This window comes from Prenolepis imparis, unplaced genomic scaffold (genome assembly GCF_030444845.1).
Source record: "Prenolepis imparis isolate NDT839.2.m4 unplaced genomic scaffold, iyPreImpa1.0 SCAF_12, whole genome shotgun sequence".
NCBI classification, from domain to species: Eukaryota; Metazoa; Arthropoda; class Insecta; order Hymenoptera; family Formicidae; genus Prenolepis; species Prenolepis imparis.
Window position 1 is genome coordinate 113,062 of NW_028141170.1, and position 26,748 is coordinate 139,809.

The window sequence follows — 26,748 nt, forward strand, 5'->3', positions numbered from 1 at the left end:
AAACTGTAAAGAGCTATAAAATCATAAGATTAATTTATATTAATTATTATTTATTTAAAACATTTGTATTAACGCACGCACACACATATTTGATATATGTATTATATATATTATATAAATTCTTTTACACAATTTTTTTATAACAATAGATTATTGTAAACCGTAGCAAGCAAAATTTTATATGTGTAATCGATATGATATACATACGTATATGTATAAAATATAGTTTAATAGTTCAAATCAATAAAAAAATATGTAAGTACACACATTAAAAAGGTTAAGAAAAAATAAATAGAAATCTTGATGAATAGAAAAGTAATGATTGTCTTTATTTTCTATTTTGCAATATAAAGAAATTTGGTTGGCGCTTTTATCTTTTAAAAATTGTATAAAAGTTGATCAATATTTAATAATTATAATAGAAAATATATGATAATTATCTATTTACGTGTACATATTCGAATTAATAATGCAATTCAAATTAATAATGTACGTGATTGAAAAGAAAGTGATAAAGAGCAACTAGAGCAACAAGGATGAAATTAGCAGTGGCCGCAAAAGAACCAATCGAGCATTGATCTACGTGATTAAAAAGCTCTTTATAGGCAAGCACTGATTTCTTTGTCGATGATGTAGAAACTAAACCGGATGTAGAATCTTTGAAGAGAAGATCTAACGTGTCATTGAATGGACCGTAAATGTAAATTGGTCTCCGAGCGCTCACGCGATATCCTAGCCAATCTTCTATCTTCAACAAAGCCTCGAAAGTATCCGTCTTAAAAATCTGCATATCGGTTTTGCGACTAACAATCTGAAAGAACATTGCAATTTATTTATTTTTATACACAGTATAACAGACACGCACGCAGGCGTATGTACACATAATATACATATATGTTAATATAATTCTTAAAAAATTATACCTACTTCGCTATCAATTGTTACTGATAATGCACAAAATTCGTCAAATTTGAATCCTGGAGTTTCGGCTAAACTTCCATTTTTGCACAAGATACGGTATCTATTCGAATCGATGATCCTCTCTAAAATAATAATAGTCAAATATTAATTATCACATAGAAAAATGTTATATTTAGTATATATTTTTCCTAACAGTACATAAAAAATTACAGCAATAAGGCTTCTAAACAACATTACAAAAATTAATCCAAAAGAAAATTGTTCAAAAAATAAAGTTAAAAGTCTCAAAAAATAAGTAAAAGAACACATACACACATTTCTGTAAAATACTGTAATCTTGAAATTAAAAAAATAAGAGTTGTAAATATACATATACATATATATATGTATATATTTATATATATATATATTTTTTTTTTAACTTAAATAAAGATATATAAATGTTTTCAATCTTTTTATTGTATATCTTTAAAACTATCTATTGAAATAAATAACACTCTTTTATATCCATAAAAATACATCGCTTTATACCGATATTTGTCGCCTCGACGAACGCCACATCGCCGGCTCCTTCGTTGAGACATCGCATGGCTCCTTTATCACTATAATAGCGGTTAGTTTCATTTACTGCGCAAGAAGTATTATTTTGATACCGACATGCTGAACACAGCTTGGACGATACATCTGCGGGAACAGTAGTGCGCGAGTGATCGGCGTCTTCTATCCCGGGAGTACAAGCGCCAGACAAGAGTTTGGACACCAGTAATGGATAATTGCAAGATTTAGATGAAATAATGTTACTCGTCCTTGCGATATTGATGAAACTTAACCAACTAATTCCGCTGTATTCTGGGAAACATGCTTTTCGGTCTTTTAAGTCGTAAAAATTTTTTACTGGATAATTGTCATCTTTAGGCTCGCGCACTATTGCAATTATCACACTATTCTTGTCCATTTCAGTTTCGCTGTACAGGACCGTTGATAGACCATAAACTCTGCATAAATAAAAGGGAATGCAAAAAATAATATTAAAATAAATTTTATATGTATATTTATATATATATGTTTTCTTCAAAGTCTCTCTCTCTCTCTCTCTCTCTCTCTCTCTCTCTTCTCTTTCTCTCTCTTTTACTATATATGTAGATATTCTATAATTTTCGCTTACGTTCGCGCCAGGTAACCATAGTTGGAATCAATGGTGATTATATCTGCTCGATTTTCAGCTATATCGCGAAAACATTCGAATGTGGAATTTGATTTAATGCAGGAAATGCTCGGTTCCACACCAAGGGCTTTCGCTGCTTTCGCCACCCATGTGCATTTATTGGTCTCCAAATCACCAATCGTGCACCAACGAATGATTTTACCGCAGGTTTCAATGTTTGAGATATCAGTTTCTCTTCCTTTGCTTAAGTACGTAGATAGAGACATTTCCGTAAGATCGACAGCTAAGCTATCCTCTTGTATAATTTTATTTAGAGCAATTTCCCAATCATTTTCTTTGTATGGCGATTTCAGCCATTTCAACAAATTATTCTTAAGAGGTTTTGCAACGTCCCTTAAAAAAATTTAGAAGTATATAATCAAACAGATTATTTAAAAAAAAAGATTGTTTTAGTATGTAAAATAATTTTCAGTAAAAGCTATAGCACAATAATTTTTTCTACAATGTAAATATAAATATCTTTAGATATTTTCCAAGAAAATAGAAATATTATTACATTGTGTAAAAAATAAATTTATTAAAATATAAAAATTGGAAAAAGAGATTATTTCTACGAAAAATTTACTTAATCATCGACATCATAAATTGGTTTTAAATAACTTTAGAAATCTTCTTCATATTTCTTCCTATTCTTACATACATATATACATATAGCTTAAAAATATAGATAAATACTAAATGTGAAATAGAAAAATGATTTTAAAGTATTTAAATTTTAAATAAGATTTTGAATAAAGATTTTCTTTCTCTCTTCTGATTCGTTTTGTGTAAATTGATGCAAACTACAAATATCGTTGTTCACTTACTTTCTAGCTGCGATGACGCTCCATGGTTGTTTGAGCCACGCACATGGAGTTTCGCTGGTTAAAGGAAGAATGTTACCATTTGGACATAAAAACTGGAACGTCGCATTTGTCTGAAACAAAATAATGTAGACGAAGTAGTAAAATATAATTAATATAATTACAAAAAATACAAATACAATAATATAATAAAAGAATATATATATATAATATATGTATATATATACATATATGTATATATAAATTAATGCAGTGACTCTTATATAGAATAATTCTGGAAACTAAGATATATATATATACAATATATATATATATATATATATATATATATATATATATATATAACATATCTGTATTCTAAAAACGAAATGTTCACTTACTTTGAGATATTCGTGAACGTAGCTAAGCGCCACATATGCGACTTTACCATTACGACGAGCTAAACATTCCAATGCTCCAAAATGTCCGTGTTTTTCTTTATTATTGTAACTGCAAGCTGCTTGATTATCACAAAGAGCGCATAATTCTGGATACTTATTTTCTATAAAAAGACATAAATATTATTATATATATTAACATTAATTTTTTGGAAATTGTTAACAAAACGTAAAAAAATTCGCAATTAATATAGTATCATTTCAGAAAGCATAATACAATAAAAAAAAGATTATGCAAAAATAAAGATAAATACATATATCGATGAGGGAATGAGTTCAAATAATATTTATTTTGATATAAAATATATTGCCAAAATCATGATTCTGAGTAACTTCCAAAAGATTTTAGCCATCGCTTATATATTAAAGAGTTATTAACAAATAAAGTTTATATTCACATGTTGAAACTTCTGCTACTATACTGAACACTAAGAATATTCCTAAAACTTAGATATGCTGTGTCATCAGTGTTTGCTGTTATCTAAATAAAATTATATAGATGATCATCTAAATGAAATTTTGGCGTTATCTTATCTTTATATAGATAATAAAAATATGTATTATCTATATCTGCATCTTAGATAAAAAAAAGTGTTATCTTTACTAAATTATCTTAAATAATATTCAGATAATTTGGTTTAGAGTTTCATAGCACATGAAAATATTTTAAGTAGTAGAACTTGAGCAGTAAACGATAAAAACTTATAAATAAAAAACTATGAATATATTTTTATATCTCTTTTATAATTTCCATTTTTTTATTTTACATTACATTTTTATTTATTTACATTTTTTAACTGTTTACACAAGCGATTTTAAAAATAATATTATCTGGAAGTTATCTAGATGAATCGTCATATAATTTTATCTTTTATCTAGATATATTTAAAACAAAATCATCTTCATCTTATCTAAGATAAATTTACATATTTTTATCTCATCTTTATCTAGCTAATTTTAAAATCATCTAAGCACAACACTGTGTGTCATTGTCTAAGTAAGTGTGCAAGTATATACATGCACACGCGCGCGAGTGTGTTTACGTTTGTGTAATATTTTTTAAAATATAATTTATCTTAATAGCTTATATATGTATAACCCGACTTCTCTTCTTCAGCAATTTGAATTATTTTAAATCGATGGAAACATGTTACATTATATCTTTATATATCATCAATGATTATTAAAATTGATAATAATATAAAAATCATACAAAACAATTTATATAATTAAGAGCGTACGCGATTCATTATCAGAACTTCTCCCATATACATCTCCAATATACATATGTAAAAATTGTAGAAATCTTTATAATGTGTAAATGTTTTAATGCCGATTTATTTAAATTAATTTTTTTTATATTAATTTCTTAACTTACTTAATTCTTCATCGATGGAGCTGTCAGTGGACCATTCGCCCGGTCTGCAAGCTTTTCCAAAAAAATCTCTAAGACTTCTGATTTCATTTTCGATAACAGTTACATTTTCTTGGCAATGTGGACGATTTACCGTTTTTTCAAAATACTTGAGAATGTAATCATTCCACCATTGAGATTTATTAAAACCAGGATGACAAAGGCCACCATCTTTTAAAAGTTTAAGACGTTCGCCAGGGCTAACGACCTTTTGCGTTAAATCTGCGGGAACCACTGCCACAGTTTGGAATTCGAACTCCTCTGCGTGAAAGTTGAATTATATTATATTTTACTCATATATATTTTATATAAGTAGAATGTATAAATTACAAGAAACAGGATATTTATAAATATCTCTGTTAAATTTGAAAATAAAAAAATATATCTAAAAAAAAGTTGCACTGTTTAAAGAAGTAAATGCGATAATATAAACAATTTCTTTTCTTAATATAATTATCAAGCTAATGTTAAGGTATCAATATATTTTTAAATAATACTATATATTTCTATAACTTGATAGCATTATAGGCGGCACCAAAATATATTTATAATTATACCTATAATAAGAGTTTAAATTTTAGTTTTTTTTTTAAATATATCTTATGAGACATTATAATCTTCAAATGATCTATTTGCGAGGATGGTTAAGGAATTAAATAATAGCACTGCACTTAAAAATAATTACAAATAATTTTTTGTCACAAAAATTTTTTTAAATGTGTTTTACTACCTTCCAGCTTATCCTTGTGTCTCAATTGAAGAATAGGCAGAATGTCCGACGGATAAAATTGAAATGCCAACAAGAGTTCTTCCGCATTGAAAACGCCGAAGTCGGCCGCCCCTTGGGCTAAGCGAATAGCACATTCGGCGCTATCTGCTACGCGCAAACACGATACTTTGCTTTCCCCTCGTTGCAGAGCGTAACACGCGTCATCACTTACCGTATCCACAGGTGCGCATAATTTATCTGAAAAAAAATCAAAAATTGATTAATGTATAAATTCAATTACTGCTGAATTATTTTTTCATATTCTTAAAGCTCGTAGAAATTGCGCGTGTATTTTCAATGTAAAATAATAAAATTTTATAAAATGCTATAAAAGTAAGTATAAAAATAACAAAAGTTTAATCAAAGAAGACAATAAAAAAAAAGAATAAAAATACAATTAATACATAATAATTCAAATTTTTGGATTAATATATAAATTGATATTTAATATTTAGAAAAATTATGATAATAGAAGTAAAATGAAGATTGTCTAACTTTCTAAACTTATAAACACGTAAAAACAAATAACTTTTTATTCATCCATGTTGGAAAAATTTTTATTTTACAATAAAAATATTATTTGATTTTTATTTAGAGATATCAGTAATATATCAATATATTTGTTTATATATACAATATATAAATTTAAATTTTTAACATATAACAATAATAATATAATAAATTTCAAAACAATTAAGCAAAATATATTTTAACTTTATAATCGAATATTTCTATCATATTTCTAGTAACTGACTTTACATTTGTATAATATAACTATATAATATTATCCATATTTAAAATAAGATAAAAGAAAGTAATTGTTTCAAAAATTTTATTTTACTTTTTAAATTTTTTACATACTTGATTTAGTAGTCTTATTCATATTTACTTCATGTTCTTTCTCTTCTATTAAAATCTTTTATAAAACGTTATCTTTATCTTATATTTAATTTTACGCACTTACCGCATAAATTTAAGCTGTCTAATTTTGTCTATTTATAATACAATATCTTGTGTAATAAACGTACATTATAAAAATTGAAAAAATTTAATAAATCTCTGTAATCTACATATTGTATTAAAAATTCGAGAGAGAGAGAGAGAGAGAGAGAGAGAAAGAGAGAGAGAGAGAGACAGAGTTAGTAAAGAAAACACAGTTTACTGCAATGATACTAATATATCAAATCTTTTACGCACATACATACATTACCTAAAGATTTCGCGTAATATTGTGTGTGTGTGTGTGTGTGTGTGTGTGTGTGTGTGTGTGTGTGTGTGTGTGTGTGTGTGTGTGTGTGTGTGTGTGTGTGTAAACATTGAAATTGACAAAGTCTTATCGATATGAATAATATATTATACAATTATTAAAAGTATATCCATAATATATACGTAAAATAATAACTGTATAATGTACTGTATAATCGTACATCGATATAAAAGACTCTATACATAAATTTCAATGAAATCATTCAATCACTATCAAGATATTTATTTATCTGATGCTTGATAGTGTCTAATAATGCAAAAAAATATGCCATATACGTTATCATGTAAGTTGATAAAAACTTCTTCAAGTTTAATCGTACATTCAAATATTAATAACTTTTAATATAAATGCAGTAAAAATGTATTTTTTATATAAAAAAAATATATATATATTTTATTTTATCTTCTATTTCTTGTAAAAAAATGATTAAGAATTCCTTCGTAAAGTATCTTTCAGAATTGCTATTCAGAATTATCGTTCGTTATTTGTAACTATTGCATATGAAAAAATATATAATTTTTAATCTCCATTGTTTTTGTGTGTCTCGTTTTAAATTTTCCTTTATATGAATATTATTATATCAACCATGACGCCATTAATATTATGCTTACAATCTCTACAGTTTAAAATAAAAAAAACGGTAACTTATATAGAATTCTATTGTATGATACATTTTTATAGCATAAATTGTTCAAAATATTAAACATATTTTACTGTATATGATTCTAATGTTATATACTATGAGCAATATAATCGCGATTAAGGTAACGAATAGGACTTTGCTACTCTCTTTTTTTCTTCCTCTCTCTCTCTCTCTCTCTCTCTCTCTCTCTCTCTCTCTCTCTCTCTCTCTCTCCCCCCCCCCCAATATAAAGTTTATAACATGCAAAGCATTTTTTTTATTGTTAGAGTATTTCGGAAGAAACATGATAAAGATTAAATGTAAATATATATAATATTATTACATATATTAAGCATCAAATAATTATTATAAATATTTCTCTAAAAGTTTATTAAATTTGTTTGTATTGAAATCATAACGCACACACAAAACAACATTATTTAATTAGTGTAGTTCAGTTTTCATATTTTTAAATCACATAGAATTCTATGTATATATATTATCATAGAATTGAGCCACAAAATATAAAATCATAATAAATTTACCAAAGCTTTTAAATAGATCATTTTAATGAAAGAGCAAATGTATATAATATATGTTAGTATAATAAATTAGATTGACTTACATTCCTGTTGCGCACATGCAACCCCAAAAAGCAGAATAATCCAAACGATATTTCTCATCGCCGATCTGTAGGCAATATCCAGCAACAGTTTGATACAAACTGCCGCAGCGATCGAATCTTCTTTCTAATGTGAATAGCAAGAACGGAACTAGGTGTGTCGTTTGCCTCTTCACACGAACCAAATGATAAGAAGTCTCCGATAACGAACGCACACGCCCTGTATATACATACACTGTTATATGATCGCTTCTGCAATCGCATTGCCCTATCCTTCAACGATCGAATCGTTGACGCAAAGTGTGAATTATCGTAAAAACAATATGGCATTTATCTCATAAATCCTCATTTCACAAATGTATGTTATAATTTACAATTCTATAACCTGTAGCTCAAGGTAGAATTTCCGATATATAGAATTCTATCATATAACACTTTCATATCATATAAAAACAAATTTTATATATATATATCTTCACATCGAATTATAAGTGTGGATAAAAAAACTCTTATGTTATATTAATCATAAAGTTAATAATAAGTTATAATTTTATTTATATATAATTCTAGGCATATGTATAATTAAATCATTTTTTCATTGACTTTTTATTTTTAGATTTATCAGTGTTTTACTTTCTTAGAATTATCAATAAACATTTTTAGAATTTCCTCACATTAGCTTTCATTATTTTATGACGAAAGACGCTGATTCATTAATGTGACGTAATACTATATTCTAAGATACGCAACAACGTATTATCCACTTATCAAATGATGATAACTTTCCACGAAAGTTAGTACATTGATGACTAAATGCGCTTCTTTGAAAGTGAAACATTCATTAACTGAATTTAAATCTGTACATTTGGCTTCTAAATTGGCACAATCTGAACAAGATAAACAATATACATTTCTAATATATTTTTAAGATGTATTTACATTTACAAGTCTAATCTACAAGATTTGGCTAACAAGAGGCAGTGTAAACAATTTTTCAACAATTATAAAATATGCGTGTTATTTGATTAAATGCATGAAAGATAAATTGATTAAACTCTTGAAGAATCATATATGTATGTACATAATAAAATATAAAAGATAAAGTTTGACAATTAAAAAAGAATGTATATATATATATATATATATATATATATATATATACACACACATATATACTAATATAATTTATAGTATAAAATTTATTTTACAAGTATGAATTGCACTTATTAATTGGAGATCATATATATTATATTAAAAATTTCATCTACTCTAATTCTGAATCTTTCAATTATAATCCAACAAAGTTGATAAAAAAATGATTAAAAAATGCAAATCTTTATGAATTACAAATATGCACAATATTTTGTAACCTAACCTACACCCTACATCTTTTTGTTCTTGATAATAACGAGATAACATTCATACAATATTCCATTACTAAAACCAAAAACTCAATTTTCCGTAATGCTATAAAAATTATGCACAGACGAGTGTCAGAATAATTGCTAGGTATAATTACACGTACATATAGAAACGATGGCTTACTCATTTTCGCGTAAGTCTGCGAGAAGAATAATCTTGATCTTCAGAAATACTACTTCTCTAAAAAATGATCGCATTAATGATGCTGATTACAGCGATTCTCGGTATGATTGCACATAATAAAGTGTATACTAATTGCGTATAATTATAAATGATATCATTAACGATATCGTTAAGATGTGTTAATTACGACAATTATTAACATTCGCGTATATAATTACAATTATTAATATTCGCAAGTAGGATTTAGCAGAATATACATTACTACAGAAGAAAGTGATCAAATGTATTCATCATTGACATTTGTTTGCGTGGACGCTACTGTAATATCATTAGTGAATGCTTGCGATGGAATTCCACATTGTCCTGATTCTTCGGATGAATTTGGAACACTGTGCCGTCATATTGTGTAAGAAAATATTATTATTAATTTTCATTGCCATTAAATAAAGAATGTCGTAAAGTGTCATGTTCCTTTAACTGAAGATAAAAGAGATAAAGACTGCATATGTTTTCTCTATAGTTTTTTTAAGTTGTACGTAAATCGTATCTATACATCGTTCAATATTTAATTTTATGATTAGTTATGTTCTGATATCATACATATATCTCAAAACTAATCTTTATCAACTTTTCTTCGTATTTGACGGTTTATATTGAAATCTTTCAGCTAAAATATCTTTATATCCGTAAAGATATACTACGTATGTACATACATATGTATATAAGTACATAATTTTAATAAACTTTTAATATCAAAGAAAATATCAAATCCATGTTTTTATCATATTTTCTCATTAATACAATTAATGAAATGTATTGTAAATATTTGGATAATAAATTTTAGAAATATTTTACATATTATTATATTATTTTTTACAGCTGTCCCATGTACATGTACAGATGCAGCTATGGCGCTTGCGTGAATCGTACGGCGCGATGCAATGGTTTAGTAGATTGTATGGATACTAGCGATGAGATCGCTTGCGATCGAGATCCTAACGACGTTTGTTCCGATAAAGAGTTTCAATGTTCTTCTATTCATCGAGAGTGCATATCTCTCGATGATGTCTGCAACGGTCTGTATTTGTCACATGATTTCAATAATATGATAACTATGCGATTTCAGTCGGAAAAAATATTCTAATATCTTTATTCTAACATCTTTACCGATTATATAACAATTCGCATGAGAAATATACTACGCGTCAGAAATTTAAAATAACTATTAGATTTTTATTGATTTAATTGGACCAAGTATAAAATAATCGACGTCTTCAAGTCCTCTGACTTGCGTGCGAGTATTAATAAATTATAAAATAAGAGATAAGTCTATTTTGAGAAAAGTTTATTTTATATTTGGCAGAGACAAACCTATATGTGTGTTCCGCTTTCTATCAGGATATAAAGATTGCGCGGATGAAAGCGATGAAAATGCAATAACTTGTCACGAGTATCCATGTCCCGAATACACGTTCCGATGCTTATATGGAGGTTGTATTCAACAAGAAGTGATTTGCGACGGTGTCAAAGATTGTATCGATGGCACCGATGAAGATTCACATATGTGCGCGGCTATTAATTGCGAAGGTGATAAATGCTCACAATATAAATGCCGGTTAGTTGATTAGTTTTTTTTATTAATTTAATAGTTATTAGCACACACATATACATATAAAAATTCAGATTATTTAATTTCTATTTCTGTAGAGACGAAGAATTTGCATGTGAGAATAGGCAGCAGTGTCTATCAACAGATAAAATATGTGACGGTATTCGACATTGCGCAGATGCATCTGATGAAAGTCCGGAAATGTGCAAAATACGTGAGTACGTATTTTAAATATTCGATTTAAATTCACTAGTATAATTTCAATTTCTTGTTCACAATTTCTTAGAATCAGTTTTTAGGATGAATTATGTTATAAAAGATCAAATTTTTATACAGTCACTAGAGCAACACAAGCGCGCGCCATTCTTCAGTTTTATATTAAAAAGGATGATATTTCTAAAAACATAATATTTTTTTGGACAGAAATCAGCTGATAACTGTCAAAAATATTAATCGAATTTAAAGTATTATAACATATTATTTGAAACATATTATTATTTTATTTAATTTTATTTTGGACAAACACTGTCAAACTGCTAACCCTCGCGAGGACAGCCTCTCGATCCTATGAATATAACGCACGACGCGAGACAGTCACTCACAGAAAAGAGGTTTCAAAACTTCGATACAAATTAAATTCATTCAGTTAACATGCCTTTTTTAGAAAGGAAATATCCATTATTGTATGAAAATAAAAGAATCTATAGCAAAACATCCAACCTTTAGAATTTGGATGTATTGCGAGACAGAATCGCATAGATTCATTAAAATTCTTTATATAGATGTCCTGAAAATTGGTTTCGCTGCGCCTACGGTGGATGTATTCGACCAGAATTGAAATGTAATTCTCGGTTAAACTGTTATGACTGGAGTGACGAGGACGAGTCTTTATGCGGGATAATGTTGCCCGAAGGTGCCTGTCGATTGCCCGCTGCAAAAGCAGGAACGCATTATAATGTAAGCGGATATTCGAGATGTCGGCCGGGCGAGATTGTTCCCGAATTCACATGGCTCGACTATACTTGCGATATTGAAGGTTCTTTACAAGGTGCCGATAGAATTTATTGCCAGAGTAACCGCTGGTTTCCCAATATTCCGGATTGTGTTTTTAGTAAGTAATATCATTTTTTTTAAATCGATATCAAAATAGTTGAATTACTTTTTATTTAATATAGATATAACATTTAAGAATTCATTTCTACATATAATATTTATGGTACTAGAACAACACAAGCACGCGCTACGCGCGCGCCATTCTTTAATTTTATATTAAAAATAATGATATTATAAAAATGATATTTTTATATAAAGTTTGTTTAAATTTGATTAACATTTTTTGACAGAAATCAGATAATTAAAGCGTTAATTTGCTAATTAAATTTTAAAATAAAAATATGTTATATAAATTAAAAATGTTATAAATAATATTACAAATAATATGTTTACTACTTAAAACTCGAATAATATATTTTATTGTTTGCAGATAACTTTTATATATATAATACAATGTACTATCGAAATATACAAGCAATAAATTTTGGACTATTCTTCGAATATCAAAAATCGATACTTTGTAGCAGCGGATCCTATATAGCGCAAACTTTTATTATGTATATCAAATAAAAGAATTTGCACGCTCGTATCTATTTGGTATAAAAATAATCTGCAAGCAACGTACAATTAAAAAAACAAGCGATAAGTTATTGGCTCCTTATATAAAATAAATACGAGCATGCAAATTATTTTATATAATATACATAATATAAGTCTGCACAGTGTAGGGTTCGCGGCTACAAAGTTTCATCTTTAAATATTCTAAAAAAAAACAAAAAATTCATTGCTTGTTTTTTGTTAATAGTACATTGTATGCAGATTACTTTTATACCAAACAGATTCGAGCGTACAAGTTTTTTTTATATAATACACATAATATAAGTCTGAGATTCATAGGTCAGCGGCAATAAAGTATAGATTTTTAATATTTTAATAAGAGACAAAAATTCATCGCTTGTTCTTTTTAATATATTTAATAATGCACCCCAACATGCGGTCTCTTAAATTTACCGAATTTAATCCATATATTACTGTTTAATGATATTTCATGCGCTGTTAATTTTGTATTGCGCTGAAGAAGGCTCAAAAAAAGAGCCGAAACGTACGTTTCATATGTATCGAAACATCTAAATAAAATTTTTTTAAAAAATTTTTTAAAACATACCGCGCCTAACACACCGCGCTATTGCTCTCATAGCCAATCATACCATATTGATATTACGTTTTAATTTAAGTAGAGCGTTTGAATGATAATTTTCTTTGTCATTTTATTTTCACATTCTTTTTAATAGTAACATTTTATGCACATTACTTTTATACCAAATATATTCGAGCATACAAATTTTTTCGTTTAATACACGCATAGTATAATTCTTCGTTATATAGGGTTCGCGTTAATAAATTATAGAATTTTAATATTTTTAAAAAAACCAAAAATTAATTGATGATTTTTTTTAATAGTACATTATACGCAGATTATTTCTGTACCAAATAGATTCGAGCCTACAAATTTTTTCATGTAATACACATAATATGAATCAGAGTTTAAATAGGTTCGCGGCTTTAAAGAATCGATTTTTAATATTTTAAACATAGCCAAAAATTAATCTTTTATATATTTCAACAGTGTATTGTTTGCAGATTATTCTGGTACCATAAGCATACCAGCGTACAAATTTTTGAACTAATATACGTAAAATGAATTCGAGCAGTATGGGATCCGCGGCTTAAAAATTTTAATTTTCAATATTTTAAAACGCGCCAAAAATTAATCTTTTATATTTTTTAACAGTGCATTGTATGCACATTATGATGGTAGCATCAGCATACCAGCCTACAAACATTTTGATCTAATATACGTAAAATGAATCCGCGCCGTATGGGATCCGCGGTATAATAATTTTAATTTTCAATATTTTAAAACGAGCCAAAAATTAATCGTATATATATTTCAACAGTACATTGTCTGCACATTATGATGGTACCATCAGCATAACAGCCTACAAACTTTTTGATCTAATATACGTAAAATGAATCCGCGCCGTATGGGATCCGCGGTATAATAATTTTAATTTTCAATATTTTAAAACGAGCCAAAAATTAATCGTATATATATTTCAACAGTACATTGTCTGCACATTATGATGGTACCATCAGCATAACAGCCTACAAACTTTTTGTTCTAATATACGTAAAATGAATCCGCGCCGTATGGGATCCGCGGTTTAATAAATTTAATTTTCAATATTTTAAAACGCGCCAAAAATTATTCTTTCATATTTTTTAACAGTGCATTGTATGCACATTATGATGGTACCATCAGCATAACAGCCTAAATACTTTTTGATATAATATACGTAATATAATCTGCGCCGTATGGGATCCGCGGCTTCAAAATTTTAATTTTTAATATTTTAAAACGAGCCAAAAATTAATCGTATATATATTTCAATAGTGTATTGTATGCAGATTATTTTGTTACAATAAGCGTATCAGCATAGTACCATTTTGGTCTAATATACGTAATATAAATTTGCGCCAAATGTGATTCGTGTTTAAAAATTTTAATTTTCAATATTTTAAAACGAGCAAAAAATTAATCGTATATACATTTCAATAGTGTATTGTTTGCAGATTATTTTGGTACCATAAGCATACCAGCATACTACCTTTTTGGTCTAATATACGTAATATAAATTTACGCCGAATGTGACTCGCGGCTTAATAATTTTAATTTTCAATATTTTAAAACGAAACAAAAATTAATCGTATATATATTTCAATAGTGTATTGTTTGCAGATTATTTTGGTACCATAAACATACCAGCATACTACCTTTTTGGTCTAATATTCGTAATATAAATCTGCGCTGTATGGGGTCCGCGGCTTAAAAATTTTAATTTTCAATATTTTAAAACGAGCCAAAAATTAATCGTATATATATTTTAATGTATTGTTTGCAGATTATTTTAATACCATAAGCATACCAGCGTACTACCTTCTTGGTTTAATATACGTAAACTGAACCCGCGCCGAATGTGATTTGCGGCTTAAATATTTTAATTTTCAGTATTTTAAAACGAGCCAAATATTAATCGTATGTATATTTCAATAGTGTATTGTTTGCACATTATTTTGGTACCATATGCATACCAGCGTACTACCTTTTTGGTCTAATATTCGTAATTTAAATCCGCGCCGTATGGGGTCCGCGGTTCAAAAATTTTAATTTTCAATATTTCAAAACGAGCCAAAAATTAATCTTTCATATATTTTAACAATACATTGTCGGCACATTATTGTGAATTATGCGTGACTTTATACATATATCGCGATAATAGATGTCAAAACTCATTTCTACTGTGCATTCGGAATTATATTAAGATTATCGAAAAGTGTCGGACGAAATATATTTGTGACTCTAATTAAGGAAATAATTATTGTCTTTAAAAATCATCGCTACGATACCTTAATTGTAAATTTGTATTTATGTCTCACTTCTATTCTTAACTTAATAAATATATTACTTTTTAATTAAATGAATGTATTAAAAAATATTAATATAGCGAGCTAATTAAATTTTAAAATAATAATATGTTATAAAAATTAAAATAGCAATATATTGTAAATAATATGTTGTAATATTTTATTCCCGATTAATATTTTTGTTACAGAAATCAGCTGATTAAAACGTTAATTTGCTAATTAATTTTTAAAATAAGAATATGTTATAACATTTAAAATAATAATATGTTTTAAATAATGTATTATAATTTCTTAAACTCGATTAATACTTATAACAGCTATCAGCTGATTTCTGTCAAAAAATATTAATCGCAGATAAGGCATTATAACATTATTTATAACATTATTATTTTAATTTTTATAACATATTTTTATTTTAAAATTTAATTAGCAATGTAATGCTTTAATCATTAGATTTCTGTCAAAAAATATTAATCAAGTTTAAACAAACTTTATATAAATACATCATACTTTTTTAAATAAAATCGAGAAATGGCATAACGCGCGCTTGTGTTATTCTAGTCTTTTTCTAAAAAAGACATATTAAGTCGATTCTCGCAAGTATTGTTGCCTTTTTTCCGCGAAAATATTAATCAAAGTTTAAAGTATTATAACATATTATTTAAAACATGTTATTATTTTATTTTATTTTATTTTGGACTAACTGTCAAACTGCTAACTGCTAACCCTCGCGATGACAGCCTTTTCATGCTACAAATATAACACACAATGCGAATCGACAGAGAGCCAATCAGCATCGCTGAAAAGCGACAATGTCAATAACATGCCTTTTTTAGAAAAGGGATCTACATATAGTATTATAGTAACGGATTAATTATGACACAATTAAAAGTTTTTTTTTTTTTTTTTCATAAAACAAAAGCAAATAAAAAATATAAAATACATATTGTTATACTTATACATATATAATTTTTGGAGAAAACAGTGTATATTATTTGATTACATATTGTGATCTAAATATGCCAATTAAAATATTTTATAATAATTAGCTGCAACTAAAGCCATTATTATCTGACATTATTTATTTAAACCTTATGATTCATTTTTAATATTGAACTATGTATAATATATTTCAGAAAACGAAATGGAAGGAATAACATGTCCGGCACCATCTGAAGCATATGGTGCGATTAAACGATGTAAGGCGATGTGGGGTTCTCATAAAGGATGGTTGCCCTGCAATCGAGCTCTCCCAGTCGGCACGCGGGTTTTCTTTGAATGTCCAACATTCTACGAGCGTCGCAAAGGGTCCGCTAGCGTTATGTGCCTTCACGATGGCACTTGGAGTCAACCATTTTTGAATTGTATTCCTATTTGCGGAATAAGGGACTCTACAGGTTCAACAACCGATATATTAGAAAGCTTAACCAGAAATATCATTTATAATTAAAAAAAAAACGAAATCATTCCTTGTAGTTTCTTTAATGCTAAATATAATTTTGACTTTTAAAATGCTTTATCAAGTTACAATTTTGGGAAATTTAAAATTAAAATTGGTAAAAGGATTATTTAAAGTTAATTACAGCATGTGTGATGTATTGGTAAAGTTTAATTATATTCAAAATATATTTTTAGACTTTTTTAAAAAAATTTGTTATAAAGATGAATGCATTAATAAGATTTGGTTCATTAAATAAGTTCTGCAATGAGTATTATACATAAAGATTGTATACCTTGTTAATCTTAATATTTACATGTATTTGTTTATTTTGACATTTGGTATTTAGTATCTAAATAACATCTATATAAATTTTTTTTTAAACTTTTTAATTTTAACTTTTTAATTTTAACATGAGAAAAGAAACGGTATCTTTGTATAAAAATATCTAATGTTTTAGACTCATTTAATTTTTATATGTATGAAAAAAACACTTAGCGGCAGCACTGATTGTTAAGGGGTGGCGCGTCGAGAAAGAAGAAACACTACCGTGGCAAGCCACCCTCTTTTCGCACGAAAATGGTCAATGGAGATTTTTTTGCGGTGGCACGTTAATAGCAGAACGTGTTGTGTTAACTGCCGGTCACTGCATTTGGAAGACCTCGGCGGACACAGTGCGTGTTGCTTTCGGGATTCTCTCGAGTGATTTAAATCAAGCAGGAGAAAACGCACAGGTGATAGATGTAAAAAGCATCGAATTGCAGAGTGCGTATCAAGATCACGAGAGTAATTACGGCTCAGACATTGCATTGCTAATCTTAAAGGAAGCTGTGATCATTAACTCAGTTGTTAGGCCCGTTTGCGTTCCTTGGCACACTGACACGACATTGATAGAATATCAGCAAAGCGGTAGATTTGGATTGGTAGCCGGTAAGTTTAAATTTTAATTAAAAAATGTGATAGATGTAATTAGAAAAAATTAATTAAAATAAAATCAATTATTAAAATAAAATTATTGATACACTCTTATTTTTTGCTAACAAATTTCAAAGCACAATGAATAAAATCGACTAATTTCTACTTGAAAAGTATATATAAATTATATATACATATAATCTTATATACTTATTGAGTTACTAAATAATCTTCAAAAGGTTTTAGTTGCTTGTTGTTTATAAATAAAAATTTATGCATATCAAGATTTGAATCAAAATGTCAAAAAAGAAAAAAAAGTAAAAGTGAATGTATTCCTTGAATAAGAAAAAAAAATAATAATAATAATTATTATCATATATCATTTTAATCAATTATCATTATATATATATCATTAATCATATTAAAATGTATTTATTTTAACTATTTTATGAAAATAAATATACACAATTATTACATAATTATTATACAACAATATAAACAATTGTATAATTAAGAATCAATTGTCATTGTGCATTCTTGTAAAAAGATATAATCTTTCTATTGGTACTTAAAAAAAATATATTTTTACAGTTATAAAGATGATTAAAAACTGATATTTATTTACATGTACAATTTTTATCCGACAATTTCTGAAATCTTAAAAGTTTTCTATAGGAATGGGATTGACGGAAAACGATACATTTAGTCCAATCTTGAGGGTAACTACGATGAAAATTATTTCTGACGATGAATGTCGTCAAAATCAGAGTAAAGATTTTTGGAAATATTTAACTTACACATCCTTTTGCGCCGGATGGGCAAATGGCACCGGAGTATGCAATGGAGATAGCGGCGGAGGATTGGTACTTGAGCAATTGAATTCTAGCATTTGGGAAGTTCACGGAGTCGTCTCTGTAAGCCCACGAAGATTAGGCACTAGCATGTGCAATCCCAACTTCTACACTGTTTTCACAAAGGTATACTAAATGTAGAATTGCAAACATTATTATCGAATATATTAAATTATTAAATTATATCAAGAATTTATATATACACATTTTAATTATCCACAAACTGTGTTTCTTAGTCTATATCTGCTGATAATTTTTGTAAATCAATATTACGTACGTATTATTAATAAATTATACATATATTAATGTGACACCATTCAGATAATATTATTTGCAATTACTAGAAGATAAAAAAAAATTAAACATAACTGCCAAATTAACACTCAGACAATTGTTATATTTTCTAAACAATAAAATTATTGAACAATAATTATTACTAATATAATATTAGTATATTAAATCATTCTTTTTGTTTGATGATATAGGTCTCAATATACATCGATTGGATCAATAAGATCGTCGAGAGTATATCAATAATTGGCCCACCTGACCAAGATCGACAACCAAACACAGACAATATTGTTATTTAAAAACAATGATACATTAACATTAATCAAATGTAATTATTTTTTTTATATCAATATTAATTCTTCATTACTATTATATGTGCCATATACATCCCCTTTCTAAAAAAGGCATGTTATTGACATTGTTGTCGCTTTTCCGCGATGCTGATTGGCACTCTGTCGATTCGCGTTGTGTTATATTCGTAGCATCGAAAGGCTGTCATCACGAGGGTTAGCAGTTAGCAGTTTGACAGTTAGTCCAAAATAAAATAAAATAATAATATGTTTTAAATAATATGTTATAAACTTTAAACTTGATTAATATTTTTGACACTCGCCTTATGTGTTATATTTGTAGCATGAAGAGGCTGTCATCGTGAGGGTTAGCAGTTAGCAGTTTGACAGTTAGTCCAAAATAAAATTAAATAAAATAATGACATGTTTTAAATAATATGTTATAATACTTTAAATTTTGATTAATATTTTTGCGGAAAAGAGGCAACAATACTTGCGAGAATCGACTTAATATGTCTTTTTTAGAAAAAGACTAGAATAACACAAGCGCGCGTTATGCCATTCCTTGATTTTATTAAAAAAAGTATGATGTATTTATATAAAGTTTGTTTAAACTTCATTAATATTTTTTTACAGAAATCAGATGATTAAAGCATTACATTGCCAATTAAATTTTAAAATAAAAATATGTTATAAAAATTAAAATATTATATAATTCCTTAAACTTGATTAATATTTTTTGACAGAAATCAGCTGATAGCTGTTATAAATATTAATTGAGTTTAAGGAATTATATATTACATTATTTAAAACATATTATTTTAAATGTTATAACATATTCTTATTTTAAAAATTAATTAGCAAATTAACGTTTTAATCAGCTGATTTCTGTAACAAAAATATTAATCGAGGATAAGATATTACAACATATTATTTACAATATATTGCTATTTTAATTTTTATAACATATTACTATTTTAAAATTTAATTACCTTACTATATTAATATTTTCTAATATATTTATTTAATCAAGAAGTAGTATATTTATTAAGTTAAGAATAGAAGTGAGACATGAATACAAATTTACAATTAAGGTTTCGTAGATATAATTTTTAAAACAAAATTATTTTCTTAATTAGAGTCACAAATATATTTCGTCCGACACTTTTCGATAATCTTGATATAATTCGAATTCCGAATGCTCAGTAGAAATGAGTTTCGACATATATTACCGCGATATATGCATGCAGTCACGCATAATTCGTAATAATGTGCAGCCAATGTACTATTAAAATGTATATAAGATTAATTTTTTGCACGTTTTGAAAAATCGAAAATTAAAATTTTTAAGCCGCAAATCCTATACGGCGCAGATTTATATAACGTATATTAGACCAAAAAGGTAGTACGCTGGTATGCTTATGGTACAAAGATAATATGCAAACAATACACTATTGAAATATATATACGATGAATTTTTGGCTCGCCTTAAAATATTAGAACTGGATACTTTTTTGCCGCTGACCCTATGCGAAGCATCCTTATTTTATGTATATCATATTAAAAAATTTCTACGCTGGTGTCTGCATGGTTCCAAAAGATTCTGTAATCAATGTACTATTAAAATGTATAATCGATGAATTTTTGGCTCGTCTTAAAATATTAGAAATGGATACTTTTCTACCGCTGACCCTATGCGACGCATCCTTATTTTATGTATATCAAGTTAAAAAATTTGTACGCTGGTGTCTGTTTGGTACCAAATGATTCTGTAATCAATGTACTATTAAAATGTATAATCGATGAATTTTTGGCTCGTCTTAAAATATTAGAACTTAATTTTTTTTGACGCGGAGCCTGTGCGACGCATCCTTATTTTATGTTTATCAAATTAAAAAATTTGTACGCTGTTGTCTGCTTGGTACCAAAAGATTCTGTAATCAATGTACTATTAAAAAGTATAATCGATGAATTTTTGGCTCGTCTCAAAATATTGGAAATCGATACATTTTACCGCTGACCCTATGCGACGCAACCTTATTTTATGTATATCAAGTTAAAAAATTTGTACGCTGGTGTCTGTTTGGTACCAAATGATTCTGTAATCAATGTACTATTAAAATGTATAATCGATGAATTTTTGGCTCGTCTTAAAATATTAGAAATGCATACTTTTTTGCCGCTGACCCTATGCGACGCATCCTTATTTTATGTATATCATATTAAAAAATTTGTACGCTGGTGTCTGCTTGGTACCAAATAATTCTGTAATCAATGTACTATTAAAATGTATAATCGATGAATTTTTGGCTCGTCTTAAAATATTAGAAATCGATACTTTTTTGACGCGGACCCTGTGCGACGCATCCATACTTATGTTTATCGTATTAAAAAATTTGTACGCTGGTGTCTGCATGGTACCAAATGATTCTGTAATCAATGTACTATTAGAATGTATAATCGATGAATTTTTGGCTCGTCTTAAAATATTAGAAATTGATACATTTATGCCGCTGACCCTGTGCGACGCAACCTTATTTTATGTATAGCAAATGAAAAAGTTTGTACGCTGTTGTCTGCTTGGTACCAAAAGATTCTGTAATCAATGTACTATTAAAATGTATAATCGATGAATTTTTGGCTCGTCTTAAAATATTAGAAATCGATACTTTTTTGACGCGGACCCTGTGCGACGCATCCTTATTTTATGTTTATCGTATTAAAAAATTTGTACGCTGGTGTCTGCATGGTACCAAAAGATTCTGTAATCAATGTACTATTAAAATGTATAATCGATGAATTTTTGGCTCGTCTTAAAATATTAGAAATCGATACTTTTTTGACGCGGACCCTGTGCGACGCATCCTTATTTTATGTTTACCGTATTAAAAAATTTGTACGCTGGTGTCTGCATGGTACGAAAAGATTCTGTAATCAATGTACTAATAAAATGTATAATCGATGAATTTTTGGCTCGTCTCAAAATTTTGGAAATCGATACTTTTTACCGCTGACCTTATGCGACGCAAATTTATTTTATGTATATCAAGTTAAAAAATTTGTACGCTGGTGTCTGCATGGTACGAAAAGATTCTGTAATCAATGTACAAATAAAATGTATAATCGATGAATTTTTGGCTCGTCTCAAAACATTGGAAATCGATACTTTTTACCGCTGACCCTATGCGACGCAACCTTATTTTATGTAAATCAAGTTAAAAAATTTGTACGCTGGTGTCTGCTTGGTACCAAATAATTCTGTAATCAATGTACTATTAAAATGTATAATCGATGAATTTTTGGCTCGTCTTAAAATATTAGAAATTGATACTTTTTTGACGCGGACCCTGTGCGACGCATTCTTATTTTATGTTTATCGTATTAAAAAATTTGTACGCTGGTGTCTGCATGGTACGAAAAGATTCTGTAATCAATGTACTAATAAAATGTATAATCGATGAATTTTTGGCTCGTCTCAAAATATTGGAAATCGATACTTTTTACCGCTGACCCTATGCGACGCAACCTTATTTTATGTATATCAAGTTAAAAAATTTGTACGCTGGTGTCTGTTTGGTATCAAATGATTCTGTAATCATTGTACTATTAAAATGTATAATCGATGAATTTTTGGCTCGTCTTAAAATATTAGAAATGGATACTTTTTTGCCGCTGACCCTATGCGACGCATCCTTATTTTATGTATATCATATTAAAAAATTTGTACGCTGGTGTCTGCTTGGTACCAAATAATTCTGTAATCAATGTACTATTAAAATGTATAATCGATGAATTTTTGGCTCTTCTTAAAATATTAGAAATTGATACTTTTTTGACGCGGACGCTGTGCGACGCATCATTATTTTATGTTTACCGTATTAAAATATTTGTACGCTGGTGTCTGCATGGTACGAAAAGATTCTGTAATCAATGTACTAATAAAATGTATAATCGATGAATTTTTGGCTCGTCTCAAAATATTGGAAATCGATACTTTTTACCGCTGACCCTATGCGACGCAACCTTATTTTATGTATATCAAGTTAAAAAATTTGTACGCTGGTGTCTGTTTAGTACCAAATGATTCTGTAATCAATGTACTATTAAAATGTATAATCGATGAATTTTTGGCTCGTCTTTAAATATTAGAAATTGATACATTTATGCCGCTGACCCTATGCGACGCATCCTTAATTTATGTATAGCAAATGAAAAAGTTTGTACGCTGTTGTCTGCATGGTACCAATAGATTCTGTAATCAATGTACTATTAAAATGTATAATCGATGAATTTTTGGCTCGTCTTAAAATATTAGAAATTGATACTTTTTTGCCGCTGACCCTATGCGACGCATCCTTATTTTATGTATATCATATTAAAAAATTTGTACGCTGGTGTCTGCTTGGTACCAAATAATTCTGTAATCAATGTACTATTAAAATGTATAATCGATGAATTTTTGGCTCGTCTCAAAACATTGGAAATCGATACTTTTTACCGCTGACCCTATGCGACGCATCTTCAATTTATGTATAGCAAATGAAAATGTTTGTACGCTGGTGTCTGCTTGGTACCAAATGATTCTGTAATCAATGTACTATTAGAATGTATAATCGATGAATTTTTGGCTCGTCTTAAAATATTAGAAATTGATACTTTTTTGACGCGGACCCTGTGCGACGCATCCTTATTTTATGTTTACCGTATTAAAAAATTTGTACGCTGGTGTCTGCATGGTACGAAAAGATTCTGTAATCAATGTAAAAATAAAATGTATAATCGATGAATTTTTGGCTCGTCTCAAAACATTGGAAATCGATACTTTTTATCGCTGACCCTATGCGACGCAACCTTATTTTATGTATATCAAGTTAAAAAATTTGTACGCTGGTGTCTGCTTGGTACCAAATAATTCTGTAATCAATGTACTATTAAAATGTATAATCGATGAATTTTTGGCTCTTCTTAAAATATTAGAAATTGATACTTTTTTGACGCGGACCCTGTGAGACGCATCCTTATATTATGTTTACCGTATTAAAAAATTTGTACGCTGGTGTCTGCATGGTACGAAAAGATTCTGTAATCAATGTACTAATAAAATGTATAATCGATGAATTTTTGGCTCGTCTCAAAATATTGGAAATCGATACTTTTTACCGCTGATCCTATGCGACGCAACCTTATTTTATGTATATCAAGTTAAAAAATTTGTACGCTGGTGTCTGTTTGGTATCAAATGATTCTGTAATCATTGTACTATTAAAATGTATAATCGATGAATTTTTGGCTCGTCTTAAAATATTAGAAATGTATACTTTTTTGCCGCTGACCCTATGCGACGCATCCTTACTTTATGTATATCATATTAAAAAATGTGTACGCTGGTGTCTGCTTGGTACCAAATAATTCTGTAATCAATGTACTATTAAAATGTATAATCGATGAATTTTTGGGTCTTCTTAAAATATTAGAAATTGATACTTTTTTGACGCGGACCCTGTGCGACGCATCCTTATTTTATGTTTACCGTATTAAAAAATTTGTACGCTGGTGTCTGCATGGTACGAAAAGATTCTGTAATCAATGTACTAATAAAATGTATAATCGATGAATTTTTGGCTCGTCTCAAAGCATTGGAAATCGATACTTTTTACCGCTGACCCTATGCGACGCAACCTTATTTTATGTATATCAAGTTAAAAAATTTGTACGCTGGTGTCTGCTTGGTACCAAATAATTCTGTAATCAATGTACTATTAAAATGTATAATCGATGAATTTTTGGCTCGTCTTAAAATATTAGAAATTGATACATTTATGCCGCTGACCCTGTGCGACGCATCCTTAATTTATGTATAGCAAATGAAAAAGTTTGTACGCTGTTGTCTGCTTGGTACCAAAAGATTCTGTAATCAATGTACTATTAAAATGTATAATCGATGAATTTTTGGCTCGTCTTAAAATATTAGAAATCGATACTTTTTTGACGCGGACCCTGTGCGACGCATCCTTATTTTATGTTTATCGTATTAAAAAATTTGTACGCTGGTGTCTGCATGGTACCAAAAGATTCTGTAATCAATGTACTAATAAAATGTATAATCGATGAATTTTTGGCTCGTCTCAAAATATTGGAAATAGATACTTTTTACCGCTGACCCTATGCGACGCAACCTTATTTTATGTATATCAAGTTAAAAAATTTGTACGCTGGTGTCTGTTTGGTACCAAATGATTCTGTAATCAATGTACTATTAAATTGTATAATCGATAAATTTTTGGCTCGTCTCAAAATATTGGAAATCGATACTTTTTACCGCTGACCCTATGCGACGCAACCTTATTTTATGTATATCAAGTTAAAAAATTTGTACGCTGGTGTCTGTTTGGTACCAAATGATTCTGTAATCAATGTACTATTAAAATGTATAATCGATGAATTTTTGGCTCGTCTCAAAATATTGGAAATCGATACTTTTTACCGCTGACCCTATGCGACGCAACCTTATTTTATGTATATCAAGTTAAAAAATTTGTACGCTGGTGTCTGCTTGGTACCAAATAATTCTGTAATCAATGTACTATTAAAATGTATAATCGATGAATTTTTGGCTCGTCTTAAAATATTAGAAATTGATACATTTATGCCGCTGACCCTGTGCGACGCATCCTTAATTTATGTATAGCAAATGAAAAAGTTTGTACGCTGTTGTCTGCTTGGTACCAAAAGATTCTGTAATCAATGTACTATTAAAATGTATAATCGATGAATTTTTGGCTCGTCTTAAAATATTAGAAATCGATACTTTTTTGACGCGGACCCTGTGCGACGCATCCTTATTTTATGTTTATCGTATTAAAAAATTTGTACGCTGGTGTCTGCATGGTACCAAAAGATTCTGTAATCAATGTAATTTAAAATGTATAATCGATGAATTTTTGGCTCTTCTTAAAATATTAGAAATTGATACTTTTTTGATGCGGACCCTGTGCGACGCATCCTTATTTTAAGTTTACCGTATTAAAAAATTTGTACGCTGGTGTCTGCATGGTACGAAAAGATTCTGTAATCAATGTACTAATGAAATGTATAATCGATGAATTTTTGGCTCTTCTCGAAATATTGGAAATAGATACTTTTTACCGCTGACCCTATGCGACGCAACCTTATTTTATGTATATCAAGTT

At 28.4% G+C, this 26,748-nt stretch overlaps 2 protein-coding genes across 2 annotated transcripts; one reads left to right on the plus strand and one right to left on the minus strand.

Moving 5' to 3' along the window:
- Positions 1-298: 298 nt before the first annotated feature.
- LOC145943726 (transferrin-like) lies at positions 299-8,265 on the minus strand. Its single transcript, XM_083051520.1, has 9 exons — positions 8,084-8,265; positions 5,531-5,767; positions 4,765-5,061; positions 3,330-3,490; positions 2,953-3,062; positions 2,087-2,479; positions 1,453-1,916; positions 928-1,043; positions 299-811 (listed from the first exon to the last, which is right to left on the minus strand). The coding sequence occupies exons 1-9, from the start codon at positions 8,139-8,141 to the stop codon at positions 482-484; spliced, it is 2,166 nt and encodes a 721-aa protein (XP_082907646.1). The 5' UTR covers positions 8,142-8,265; the 3' UTR covers positions 299-481.
- Positions 8,266-9,657: 1,392 nt separating this feature from the next.
- LOC145943483 (modular serine protease-like) lies at positions 9,658-20,239 on the plus strand. Its single transcript, XM_083051022.1, has 10 exons — positions 9,658-9,726; positions 9,866-10,031; positions 10,505-10,701; positions 11,024-11,240; positions 11,333-11,452; positions 12,017-12,345; positions 16,910-17,177; positions 17,708-18,141; positions 18,802-19,103; positions 19,463-20,239. The coding sequence occupies exons 1-10, from the start codon at positions 9,690-9,692 to the stop codon at positions 19,565-19,567; spliced, it is 2,175 nt and encodes a 724-aa protein (XP_082907148.1). The 5' UTR covers positions 9,658-9,689; the 3' UTR covers positions 19,568-20,239.
- Positions 20,240-26,748: the final 6,509 nt, after the last annotated feature.

Coding starts and splice junctions, on each gene's coding strand:
- LOC145943726 (XM_083051520.1), bottom strand. CDS start 8,141: ATGAGAAATATCGTTTGGATTATTCTGCTTTTTGGGGTTGCATGTGCG. Junction 3,491..4,764: donor CTCCATCGATGAAGAATTAA/GTAAGTTAAGAA, acceptor GTCTTTTTATAG/AAAATAAGTATCCAGAATTA. Junction 2,480..2,952: donor AGCGTCATCGCAGCTAGAAA/GTAAGTGAACAA, acceptor AATTTTTTTAAG/GGACGTTGCAAAACCTCTTA.
- LOC145943483 (XM_083051022.1), top strand. CDS start 9,690: ATGATCGCATTAATGATGCTGATTACAGCGATTCTCG. Junction 10,032..10,504: donor ACACTGTGCCGTCATATTGT/GTAAGAAAATAT, acceptor TATTTTTTACAG/CTGTCCCATGTACATGTACA. Junction 11,453..12,016: donor GAAATGTGCAAAATACGTGA/GTACGTATTTTA, acceptor TTCTTTATATAG/ATGTCCTGAAAATTGGTTTC.